This window comes from Trachinotus anak, unplaced genomic scaffold (genome assembly GCF_046630095.1).
Source record: "Trachinotus anak isolate AG129_WGS33_773 ecotype Australia unplaced genomic scaffold, CSIRO_AGI_Tana_v1 ptg000012l, whole genome shotgun sequence".
Classification (NCBI taxonomy): Eukaryota; Metazoa; Chordata; class Actinopteri; order Carangiformes; family Carangidae; genus Trachinotus; species Trachinotus anak.
Genome location: NW_027273863.1, coordinates 825,736 through 839,204, shown reverse-complemented (window position 1 = coordinate 839,204; position 13,469 = coordinate 825,736). Strand labels below are relative to the sequence as shown.

The following is a 13,469-nucleotide window of genomic DNA, read 5'->3' as shown; positions in this document are numbered from 1 at the left end:
CGGACTATAAGGCGCATTAAGCGAAACAAGACAGTCAGATAAGTCAAACTTTATTAAACGCGTTCACAATAACTCACAACATTGTTCAGTTTTCGTATTCACAATAACTCCTTATAGGTCCTTATACACACACACTGTAATATTATGGTGAAGCACAGTATGTATTACTCCGCGACGCTCCTGACTACGATAGCCGTGATGCTGCAAGCGGTGCGGCTTTGTAGTTTAACAAAGTCGTACTAAAACATTTTGACAGAGCGCCGTGAGCGCCGTGTACCACACACAATCACTTCGAGGTCAGTAAGCACAACCAGAATTAATCCATATATAAGGCGCTCCGGATTATAAGGCGCACTGTGGTTTTTTGAGAAAATTAAAGGCTTTTAAGTGCGCCTTATAGTCCGGAAAATACGGTAATTCTTTTCTTAAAAGTTTGAGAGTAAGGAGGGCTCGATGTATGCACCACGTTTCCTGTCATGTCGTGTTTGACAACCACTATAATTGTGGTAGCAAGTTTGATCCAAATCACGTCAGCAGAATTTAGGATTTCAGGTTTAACTGAAAAGTGACTGACCTGTGTGATGGCAGGGGAGTGTGTCATTCCCAGTGAGTGTCCACTGAGCTGCTGGTGCTGATGGTGCGGACTGTGGAGTCCTCCCAGGTGTGTCTGGCTATGCAGAGGAGGGGGGACCTGGAGAGGAAGGGTGGATGTTCCCACCACGCTGCTGAGGGATAGACCTCCCTGGTGGGGGATGCTGGGCCGCGGCATGGTCCCTCTGGAGGACAGAGGCTGGAGGTGGGGGTGGATCTGGGTGTGAGGAGGAGACAGGTGCGGGGCGAGGCCAGGGCTTGAGGCATGGGAAGGATGGGATGGGTGAGGGTACGACATGTACATGCCTGGGTGCTGAGGGGGAGGGAGAGGGAGAGGGTGGGCAAGTGAACTGGAGGGAGGGTGCTGGCCTGGGTGACCAGGGTAGACTGAAGGTTTGGGCGTAAACATTGAGGGAGATGAGGAAGAGGAAGACGAGGAGGAGGAGTGGGGCAGCTTCATTTCAGATGGGTCATTGTAACTCTGGAGAACAAGAAAAAGTGGAGACAGAGAATCAGTTTGCAGACTGACCTGTTTAACCCTTTAAGGCATCAGTTTAACAGCTGTAAGCTCAACTGTCAGTGTGTGTGTGTGTGTGTGTGTGTGTGTGTGTGTGTGTGTGTGTACCTGTGAGACCAGGCTGGCTCTGTAGGCAGCCAGTTGTTTCAGATACTCTTTTTTAGCCGTCTCTGTCCTCTTCTTGTATACCTGAAACATTTTATTTATTGACAAAAGTTATGAGTTATCACCCTTTATCACAGTTCACACCATCTGAAAAAACAACTTCTACTAATGTATTTAACTGGCAGTACCTCATTAGTGTTAGGGTTAGTCAAGAGGTTTATGTATTTGGTCTTAAACCACCAAATTTTTCCAAGTATTGGTCAAATTGAAAAATTGACCTGGGAACTTGAGGGATCACCAAGGTCATTAAAACTTATCATCTGCACCAAAGTTTTGTGGAATTTCATCCAGTACAGTTTTCAAGCTATTTTAGTCTGGATCAAAGTACTGCTCTGACTGATATTACCATCCTTACAGCTGTGCTTCTAGTGTGCTAGAACTAACTAAACTTCTTAAACTTCTGACAATAATATTTTCCTAAACAAACATGATTTTTGTGTATTTTTGTATCACCTTTGAACATCTGTGAGTTATTACCACATTAATGTTGATACAGCTGCATAATTACCATAAAGATCGGCAAGAAACTTGCTACTCAGACAAATTTACATTTACATCGCACCACTTTTCTGCTGAATTATTAGGTGTTGATGATGGATTTCATTTCATAACCATTTATTATATTTTGTCAACTTTATTCAGTAAATAGATGCAATATTTATATTGAATTAGGACAATATGATCAACAACAGCGATTAGCTAGCAGAAAGGTAAAAGAGGATCTACCTGTTTCTGTTCCTCTCCCAGACCGTCCCACATGGAGGCCACAATCTTTGACACCTCCCCGAAGGTGGCGTTAGGGTTCTGGGCCTTAATGTTGGCTTGGGTGTCCCTGAAGAACAAGGCATAGGCAGACACTGGTTTCACTGGCTCATTGGGGTCCTTTCGCTTCTTCTTCTTTGGTGTTTTCGGTTTCTTGGAGATATCTACTATTGCTGGCCGCTTCTCTGCTCCACTAGCATGCTGAAAGAAGAAGGCAGTTGAATAGGACATTGTTAGATTTAGGAGTTAAGTTTTGTTGCAAAAATGTATAATTAAAAAAGAAAAAACTAAACTGGGTAATGGGAAAAAAAGAAAACGTTTTTTGCGAGGTCACAAAACAGACAACCACAAAACATAATGCAGAGACATAAAAACTGTACGATTCTTTTAGGAGTAATTGTATTGGTATTTTAGCAGTTCAGGCCTCAGTTTGTGTCTTTGATGACTCTCACATCACTGCCATGTGACCTCAACTGTTCTTGTTTGATGTCAAGCTACTGTATAAGTTAACCACAGAGATGAACCACGGGGAAACTCCCCACCTGAGTGCTTAAAAATCCTCCACACAGTGTCTCTATGACACCACAGCAAAAGTAGCACGGCAGCTGGTAATACTTTATTTTATTTCAAGTTTGTACATTTCCTCACAATTTAACAGGATGTTTCTCCAACGGACAAAATAATTTGATACTAATTACAGAAATGTCACATGTACAACTGGTACACTTAATTACTAATTAATTCCAATTAAATCCCTCAAGTCAATGCACAGCAGGTCGGCTAAACAAGCAGAAGTGTGACATTTGTCCATAAACAAGAGAACAATTAAAGTGTAACTCCTCCGTTACTCTGACTTTGACATCAGTTTGATATCCATGTTCTGGTAGACTGGGACGTGCACAGTCTCCTGATTTTCACCCTTATTATAGGAATAATGTAGCTCTAATATATTATCCACCATTTTTACAGTGTACTGTATCCCTATAGCCAGGCACCACCCACTCATGTTTTACAGCCATGTAATTTTATAGCATACTACTTCATGTCACTGATTTTGTACTTTCTCTTATTATTAATTATTTATCATTAATTATTATTACCACCTATGGGTATTAGTATTACTATTTTCACTATATCAATAATCAAAAGTATATGAAGCTGTCCCTGGTCTTCTCTCTATAATACTGCAAGGACTTGACCTTGTTACCCCCTAACAGTAACATGGAGTTCCAGTGTGGACTAGACCTTGTTGGATAGTATTGCTGATGTCAGTGACATGAACGAATCTGACCTGAATCCGAACATCATTTCTAAATTTTTGTCCGAACCCACCCGGACCCACTGGGTCCCGGGCAGGCTGGGGTTGGGTATCCACCTCTAACAAGCATCTACCCAACAACTGCCCTTGGATTTTGATTGAAAACTATCTGACATAACCTCAACCAGCCAGTGAGGAGAACAGAAAGAAAAACAAAAATGCGGGGTTAAATAACTAACAGTGTTCTAACTTTGGCAGAGAATTGTGTGCTCATGTAGGAGCACATCATCAAGAGGAAGAAGCTGATTAAATGTGATAAAATATGGTTTGAGGGCTTTTAAATGAGCCTAAATTGATTGATTTATTTTTTCCTTTATTAAATTTAGGGTAACTTATTACTGCACTGTAACTGTATTTCCCTTGTCTATGTGTATCTTATATCATTTGTAATCTTTACATTTATTTCACACTTCACTGTGTCCTTAAATGTTGCTCTTCTGTATTTCTCTGCCTTACACAAAGCCCTTAGATTAACCATGTTTTCAAGGAGCTATACAAATAAACTTTCCTTGCCTAATATACATGTATACTTTGCTTATGTTTACTAAAGGCTAGTGGCTAGCATAAGCTAACTAATACAACATGTTGGGCAACATTGCATAAACAGCCACTGCTTAGACATGTAGGAATGTGTTGTAAAGGTACAACCAATCTTTATTGTGTTTCCTGTATCCTTTTCTTCCTAAAGCCACTATTACTTGTATACTGGCTTATAATGTTGCCCTTATACAACTCATTGTTCAATACACAGCCACTGAGAATGATAAAGCTGGTAAATGCACTCAGTTGTCACTGTATTTGGACCGCGTAGCTAAAACTCACGCAGTCTAATACAGGAGCTCTGCAATAAATCCTTGTTGAAACTGTCCAGATTGACTGTGCCATCACTCCGGAGGCTGCGATTTGTGCTGCTGTTGAACTGCACTGGATTATAGACAGAATGATTATAGATCAGATGACCAAAATGATCATACAGTTAAATCAACACCTCTTGAACAGTTTCAACAAAACTGAGCATTGAGATCTTCATGAAGGAAAGAGTTATTACAGGAGTGTTGGGATAGACTGCATTAGTTTTAGATAGGTGCTCCTACTAAACTGACAACTGAGTCTAGTGTTCAACAGGACGGTAATGGTTTCATTTCCCAGCCCTCAGTTCGGTGCAGAGTGGTTGTGTTTCAGTGTGAGAGACCAAACAGTCAGAGAGCTGATTTCCATCTAGTTGATATGCAGGGAGAATGGGTGTAATATGACACATAACATTAAAATAACAACTCTTCACTGTCCATACACACAAACACGCACCCACACCCACACACACTGTATCTCCTGTTTCTATGAGTAACTGAGTCATATCTCGCTGAGCTGTAACAGCCATTTGTGTCCTGTTCTGGTGTGTGTGTGTGTGTGTGTGTGTGTGTGTGTGTGTGTGTGTGTTTTACCCTGAGTCCATCATCATTCTCATCTTCATGTGCTGAACTGGAGGGAGATGGTGTGGCTGATTTACTTTCAGGGGGTGAAGGAGAATTATGGGTAGTTGAGTTACCACTCAGCCCTAGCTGAGACTGCTTGATGGTAGACAACTGACTTTGCTGACTCAAGCCTGATTGGCTCCTGGGTCCAAGAGCTGCTTCAATTGGCTGTTGGCTGCTGGTAAACCGAGAATCAGAGTTCACCATCTGCTGCATCTGCACAAAGACAAGAAGTGATCATGACAGTTAATGATTTTGATGACCTGATGGTGTTCAACCAACATCTACTCAACATTCCTGCCTGTCTGATTTATATCAGTGTGACAAAATCATTCAGTTTGTTGCCATTCATTTTTGTAGATTATGATAAAACAACTTTTTTTTAAATAAAAGCGGTAATCTCCCCTCCAAAAAGAAAACTATGTGAAATAAAACAGAACTTCTTCTGGGCCTCTATTGGGTATACGCTAAAGCTTTTTTTTTGTGATTTTGTGGTAGAAAACATGTAGCTTGTCCTCCCACTGGGTGATCAGGCTCTGAGCTGAACACTTGTCGTTTCCTCTTGATGAGTTGTGTTCTCTCCTGATTTCAACAGCCTTGCCTGACTAATGTTAAGCTTCACTCTTTCTTTATTTTCTGTAATCTGCTGATTATGACATCCTACACCTCTAAACTACACAAGTATGATTTCCACTAAGTTAAGAATGACACAAAAATTGCACGTAGACACCTCGTTTATATAATATTTACCTTGATCCTTCTCAGACAGATTCTGTCAATAACTGCAGGCCAATGAAAACATCAGAGTGATTGTTGTTTTCCACATATTGCTCTCTATGCATTGTTTTATTACTGTTATGGGGCACATAGCATTTGTTTTGGAGTATATACCGTGTTATTTTTGATTCACATTTGTCCTTTTATAGAGCGTTGCTGTGAACGTTACACCAAAGTTGAGGAGAAGTGTGGTAAAGGGTGTGCCGTGCAGTACTCTTTTGTTGTGATGTACAGCCATGTTTCCTCACATCCACGCCGTGCTGCACAGTACACAAGTATTGTTCCATCTGTGTGCCATTCTTGCCTGTTTTGTTTTGAGTTCCTAAACCAGTGGATAACTTTTAAAATGCATATAAATAACACAATTCTTTTGTGATTAAGGCGATAAGGCAGACTCTTCAAAAAGTTAAACTTAATAAAAATGAAACTGTTGCCTTAATCAAAGGCAGACCTGGAATGTAAAAGAATTTAGTAACATATAGTGAAAATTGTCTACTGTCTTGTATTTCTGCACTTTTTAGTATGATTGTACCTCGTTACCCAAAATGTTTCAAAACATGAATGAAGTCCACATATGTTAGAAAAACCTGCTTGCTCTGTCTAGCTAATTTCTTTTTTAAAGCTGCTCTAATAAATACTTGTATATTAACAATTGATCAAAAGATTACATGTAATGTGAAAGTAGTTGCTAATGTTGAAACCATAGAGAATTATCACACAGCTCTGCAGCTCCTCTCAGCTCAACAGAGTTTTAGTATCTTTCAGTGCATTGGTTTTTGTGGCTCGCAATTGTGCTGTCATACTGTTCTAAGCAGAACAGCTCAGGTAAACCACTGTATATATATATACTATACCTCCCCAGCAGCTATAGCTGGGGAGCATAGTGGGGCATTTAAGCAGCTAAAGAGCCAGGAATTTTCCATGCGAACTGGTGGAGGGCAAAACCACCTTAGGAGGAGAATGCGTATTACTTGTGACCAGAAACATGACTACAAATGAAACATAACGACAATTAAGCATAATGACTTTATAAGGCGACAAGTCAGTTAATGCTTTAAAACATCACTGAGGCAGGTCACAGTTTGCTTTTGAGTCAGGTTGGTTGTTCAGCTTCTGAACAGAAGGTGTGATGAAACAGTATCTTTAGCTACATAACACTGTTCAACATTGTTAGGAACAGAGCTACTCGGGTTCTGAAACAGAGTCTGCCTTTGCTTGATAGGATTTGTATTGTGCAGCAGTCCAGGATTCACTAAATGAAATCTGATAGTAACCGTGGCAACAGGCAACACAGGTCAGAGAGAGGACAGGATCAGATGTCATTTAAAACGTCAATCCCCACTCGTGTAAATACATCACTAGAGATTTTATACCCCATTTGCTACACTCCAGGGAAGCTGCTACATAACTTCATCTGGAGAACATGTTTCCACCGGCAGAAGCACAGATGTAAGCACTGATTTATTCCCATTACCTAAATATTTTGTTAGAAAGCTGCTTCAAAATATAAGAAAATATAAGGTGGCCAGGCAGCCATGTTAATCATCTGTGATATTCAGTTTTACACTTGTGACATGAGTTTTCCCGAACATTACAAGACTTAGGCACAGTGTATTTTTGTGTAGCACCTAATCAAAAAAAACAAAAACAAAAACAAAAAAAACTTTGCTGACAGTTCTCTACTGCCCCGATTGGGAAATATAAGAGGATTTTTTTTTTCCTGGAAATTAGTTCTGATAAAGTGGGGGTCATCCTTCATATGAGGACAAGACAATCAAATGTTCATTACACTCACCCACCCCTGACATCGCACATCACCACAGTGCCTAAGCCCTTCATAAAAAACACAAAGGAAAACCCTAATGACTGCATAATGCTTTTTGTGTATTGTCTCCCAAGACAATGGAGGGGATCTTTAATAAGTCTCATATAATGTGTCGACATGCTTGAATCTATCCATATACATTTAAAATAAAGTGAAAGGCATCTTACACATTTCACATTTAACACTTTTTTCATTAATATTGATATTTAAATGGCACATTAAAAAACATCTTCATAAAAACTGTAGCTTCAGTGCCATGAAGCCAGAAGCCGCTGTGAGGCGTTTTAGACAAAGGGGATAATGTTATTTCACGGCATATCTGGGTGTGTGCTGCTCATTACTCTGTCTGTCACCCAGCAGCAGTGTAGTTCAGTCAAGAAGCATTGCCAGTCTCATAGTGAGTTAGTCATCTGTGATATTCTGTTTATTTCTTAGGAAAACAAAAGTTATCACTGCTAACACCCGCAGCAAGGGAACTCTGACACCTATGATTGCAAATATGAAGACAGGTCTTGGTCTATGGCGTGTATTTGGAGTTTCCTTTCAGGTCACATTGAATAATAACGGATGTGGTCTGGTGCACTCTGCCCCTCCTGGGAACACATTACCTGAACTCAGTTACCGGCAGCGTGCTTCTCAATACCGCTGTGGTATCTCGATGGAACACAGACTGACACCTCTCTGACATGGGAACAGGTTTCAGACTGATGTACACGCTGGTCGACAAGCTAAAAAAAAAATAATGGCTGCGGTTTGGCATTTGTTGCGTTGGGACGTCAGTAAACAGTCAGAAAAAAATTCCACTGTCATAATCCTCTGAAAAGCTTTTCTTGGCCGTTCTCACATACATAAGACAATTTTAAAAAAGAGAGTTGAGCTGTTGATGATGATGCAGTGTTAAATAAAGAAATACACAGATTTAAATGAACTACTCAAAAGATTTTACTGAAAAACATTTAATTTTTGGAAATATGTTTGGGTGGATTGAATTGAGCCTAACCCCAACCCTTATATATGATTACATTATGTGTGACATTATCATTATGACTCTATTTATTAAACTGTCTGACTCAGGATGACAGATTGAAACTTTGAATAATAAAAAAAAAAAAAAATGTACTTGACAAAATTAGAATCCAAAGGAAAATTCAGCTCTAATTTCAGTGGTTTGGGTTGTAACATCACTGGCGTCACAGTTTACAGGTAAACGAGCTCACACCATGTGTGGTATAATTAATTACCTTCTGCAGCGCTTCCTCTGTAAAAAACAATTTCATAATTCATCATAGGAATTCAAACATAACTTCGGAAGAAGACACATTAACAGTGGAAAAACTATAAATCTGATTTTCCTTCTGGGGGTCAGAGAAACATTTGTGGTGATGGCCTGAGAGAATAACTGGGGGGGAGCCCCTGATGGCTGATCACTGACTCATGTCACAAGAGGGGGAAGAGGATAGATGTGTGGTTAATCAATCATCTCGAGTTTCACATACATGTGGGCAATTACAGGATGTCAATATGAAAGGTGCAGCAACAAATTCACAACCTGTTCTTGCTTTTACCATTCTGGAAAACCAGAACTTTATCTATTTATTGTTGCACAAGAACATAAAAGTTATGGCAAATCACAAAGCTTTCATCTAAATGAAAGAAAAAACATCGGCAAGTTGACTGATATTATAAATTAGCTTTTCCATACTAGATATGCGGTTAATACTAGTTGTTGACCAATCATCAGCCTGGCTGATTATCAGATCTGATATTAGGCATTTTTACATATTTTCCATTATCAGAATAATTTTTAAAAAAACTGTGCTACTTTGGCTTCGATTCAGCCACCTCTCTCTGACTGTGGTCTAAAGCGCTAATGTGTAAATATAGAAACAAAGAGCAACTATTTCATGCTTGTGACATGGTCTAAAATTTCCTAAAATCCTTGTATGATTGGCTGAGCTCCAAATTCATACAAACATTTCTTCTCTTTCAGATCTGTCCAGTTAGTACTCAAGGGTTATATTATATTAGGATAATAAATCTATAGTTAACAATATCATCATAAATATTGTTTCATTAACCTTGCTTTTCTCCTGATGAGTTCTCCTTCACATCTTTCTTTAAATGGTAAATGGACTGCTTATATAGTGCTTTTCTAGTCTTATTGACCACTCAAAGCGCTTTACAATGCATTCACCCATTCACACACACATACATACAGCACTTACATCTAAAGTGGAGTGCTTCTAACATTCACACACACTCATACGCTGATGGGACAGCCATCAGAGGCAGTTTGGGGTTCAGTGCCTTGCCCAAGGACACTTCGACATGTGGACCGGAGGAGCCGGGGATCGAACCATTATGATTATGATGATTATACTTGTTTACTAAACTACTACTATACTACTAAGACTCATCAACAACAAACAAAATCTGTGTAATTTGAGTAGTCATACTGTGACTGACTAACCTGGCAGATATTTGATTTTAAAATGAGAAATCACTGTGCCACCAGTGCTGTAATGTACAGGTTAGCAGTATGGATAAAATCACATTTTTTGCCTCAGTATCAATACAGAAAACCATATAGAACATTTTGTGGGAATGTAATTAAAAACTGAGATGGGAATCTCTGTTTTTGGCTAAGCCATCATATGAAACATGTAATATCAAGGTACTTCATCACATTGATGCAAACGTCCTATAAAATATTAATAAAATATAAATAAATAAAATATTTTCATAAAGCATCCCGCTCATTAATCTGGAATATTGCCAACAATGGTCCCATAAAACAAGACAATAAAAGGAAAGCACAAAGCATAACATAACTTTTCTAACCTAATGATTTAAGGCCGTCAACCGTCAGTCAGACAACAGCAAAAAAAAAAAATCAATCCTGATCTCAATATTAACTGCAACCGAGTTGTTGCCTGAATAATATGCACACACGCACGCACACACATTAACTTCAAACTTCATAGCCCCCCTCCCCACCCTGTTAAGGCCGAGCCAAGAATGGTTGCTAGGCAACCATAATTCATGGACTTGCAGTAAATGTATATTAGTATGAGAATATAAAAGCGAGCCAGACAGAAGGAGGGAGAGAGAGAGAGAGAGAGAGAGAGAGAGAGAGACAGAGAGGCAGAGTGGATGCAGACAAAGATGGAGGATAAGACCTTCCCTTTAGGTCACTCCAATCATAATCTCCACTGTTACACACTGCAGAGACAGGTCTGTCACAATCAAGGAAAAATCATCTGAATTTAATTTAAAGTTATTTTAAAAACGGTCTGTATTATGACGTTTAATAGCCATTCGGATTCAGCTACAGTCGGGGCTGAGAGCTTATCGTGAGGTTTCAAACTGAGCAGGTAGATTTAACATGGAGCCAGAAAGACTGACATAGGCCAAGTCCGAGTGGGAGGGGAAAAAGTTTCATTCTTAATAAAATGGGAGAAATCTTTATTACAGATACTGACACATACAAAGCCCTATCACCCCGCTGAAAAGCAAGTTTCTGTGACAGTTGAAGTAACTGCAAGTCTCAGGTTGAGCTTCTATTACTTTACTATATGACACAGTCAGCCACATCTAAATGTCACAGCTCAAAGCAAGAGTTTCACTTTTCTGTGAAATGAAAATATAAAGAAAATGTCACATCTACCACACGCCATGATTGACTTTTAAATAAAAGGGCCCCAGGCAATATCCTATTTCACTTAGTTAAACTGAATACATATTAAAGAGTACAGTTAAAATATATCTGCTGGCTGTCAGTTCAAATCTTAAGACTCACTGAGGTCTTACATTTTCAAAAGTAAAAGTAAAAAAATAATAGTGCACCCTAAAATAAAACCTTTTAAGTAATAAGCACAATTCAAGGTGTTTTTTTTCTTAAATGTTTCCTTAATGATGGGGAGTTCACCCCAGTGTTGGAGATTTCAACTGTGAAAGGTTTTTACAGTTATAAAATATCTTAATGTTTTTACTTTATTTTATTTTTATCTCTATTTTAATTGTTATTTAATTACTGTATTTATTTAGTCTTTTTTGTGGTTATGACGGAAGTATCTATCTATCTATCTATCTATCTATCTATCTATCTATCTTTCACTTCTACAGCAGAATTAACTTCTCTGCCGTCTCCCCGTGTGCACAGTGAACGTGGTAGCACTAGAACTGTGAGCACAGCAGATCATGCAGCCGCACTGGTGTGAGACATTTTCATGAAAGTTTTAATACTCTCAGACAGATTTTGAGTGCAGTATCTGCAGTGAGCTGACCTTTGACCTCAGATGGTACAGAAGGGTAGGATGGTAGTATAGTTAGCAACTCCCAGTTAAAACGGAAAATATGGTGCTATTGAAAAACTAGTGGCTTTGTGAGTTTTCCCAGTGTAAACACATCAAACTGAAGGAGCTCCTCTGTGGAATGACACCATCCTCTTATACTAAGTTTAGGCAACCTATTGCAGCACCACAACTGCACCGAAGCTGTATTTCTCATCTATCATTTTTGTGTAATTGTATTTTATTTAATTCCATTTTAATTCATTTTATTTTACTCTTCATTGCATTTTTAAATATCGATAAAGATTTCTTTACCTTATGTACTGTAGAGAACCTTTCTATTTAAAAGGTGCTATTCATATCAAACTGCACTGGACACTGGACCGACTTAATTTTATTGTCCCTCCACAGCGAAACATTGAGCAACTTTAACTTTAGAGAAGATTAACAAAGAGATCATTCACCAAAGTCAAAGTGAACTCTCATAACCTGTCTCTCATCAGGACACCATGCACAGAATCGATTTGAAAAGATTTGGTGACTGGAAAATGTTCTGAATGTAAATTCAAAGAAAAAAAACCAAAAACCATAATTAATGAAAGATAAAAACATAACAAAACATATTTCAATTTTCAAAATTCTGTGGTTTTAAATGTTTTTGTTTTGATTCAGAATGTTTGAACAAAATTAACTGAAATCTTTGCAGATATATAAATTCTTACAACAAGGTTGACAAAGATTGGAACTTCCTACTGTCTAGAATTTAAGGCTGCTAAACCTGGCACTCTGATGGTTGGTGAAATTTGACATTTTTGAAATCTGAGAGCAGAAGATTCGCACAGAAGCAGCCCGAGTGTGAGGAGACAGATTCCAACTGAAGCACGGGACACTGGTGCAGTTTTGAGCAGAACAAATTTGTGCTTGAACGGGGACCATTTAACAGAGCGTGTGCAGGTTTTGAGGTAACGCATTACTAAAATCAGATACTTGCGATGAAGAAATAACTGACTCAAAATGAAAGACCACGCTCCTGAATAAAGATAGGAAATAAACTCCATACTAAACACACATGCTCACTTACTGTATGCTGCCTGATTGGACCTCTTCTAAGAACTGTGTGGCCTTGTACAGACTCTGCTGGAGCACTTTAAAGTCCACCTCCACTCAAATGGTTTTTTATCTTCTTGTTAAGTCACTTCAGTGTTTGACCCTCACGGTGCAGAATGATGCACACACAGTGACACTAGTTGCCTCTCTTCACATTCATCCGCAGAAAGTTTCTCTGTGCTCACATCAAAGCTCAGTTTAACATGAGGATGTACGAGCAGTGTTTGTGAGGTCACAACTGCTCTGGAAGCCAATCGTGGCCGAAAAAGCAACAGCAGAGGAAAGTTGAAGCCTCAAGGTTACGTTCACTGAGAATGGGCCTCTCAGTTAAGTAGGAGACAGCAGCTGAACTTTTGAAATAAAATATGTTTTGTATTTCATATATTCTGCAATTTTTTCAATGAAGGAGAAGAGTATGTGTAAATTTAGGATTTTTCAAAAAGTCTTTTTATGGAAAAACTTTATCATACAATTATTATTCCAAGCAGAGCATTTATGTGTCACAAAATATCTGGAGGGGACCGTTAAGTAGAGGTGGTTTTATTCGAAAAGCTCTTTTTTATTTCAGCCTAAAAGAGTCTTATCAGCTCATACTACTGAAGACATCAGACTTTTCTGACCCTACTCACGTTCATGTGGTGGT

The 13,469-nt window shown here is 38.9% G+C and overlaps 1 protein-coding gene across 1 annotated transcript in view; it reads right to left on the bottom strand.

Moving 5' to 3' along the window:
* Positions 1 to 13,469, bottom strand: part of tox (thymocyte selection-associated high mobility group box) — a 42,722-nt gene that overhangs the window by 7,587 nt on the left and 21,666 nt on the right. Inside the window, exons 5-8 of the mRNA XM_071491960.1 lie at positions 4,796 to 5,041; positions 2,000 to 2,236; positions 1,217 to 1,297; positions 575 to 1,072 (exon numbers count right to left, since the gene is read on the bottom strand). Of these exons, the coding sequence (XP_071348061.1) occupies positions 575 to 1,072; positions 1,217 to 1,297; positions 2,000 to 2,236; positions 4,796 to 5,041 (1,062 nt within the window). The remainder of the gene's footprint in view (positions 1 to 574; positions 1,073 to 1,216; positions 1,298 to 1,999; positions 2,237 to 4,795; positions 5,042 to 13,469) is intronic.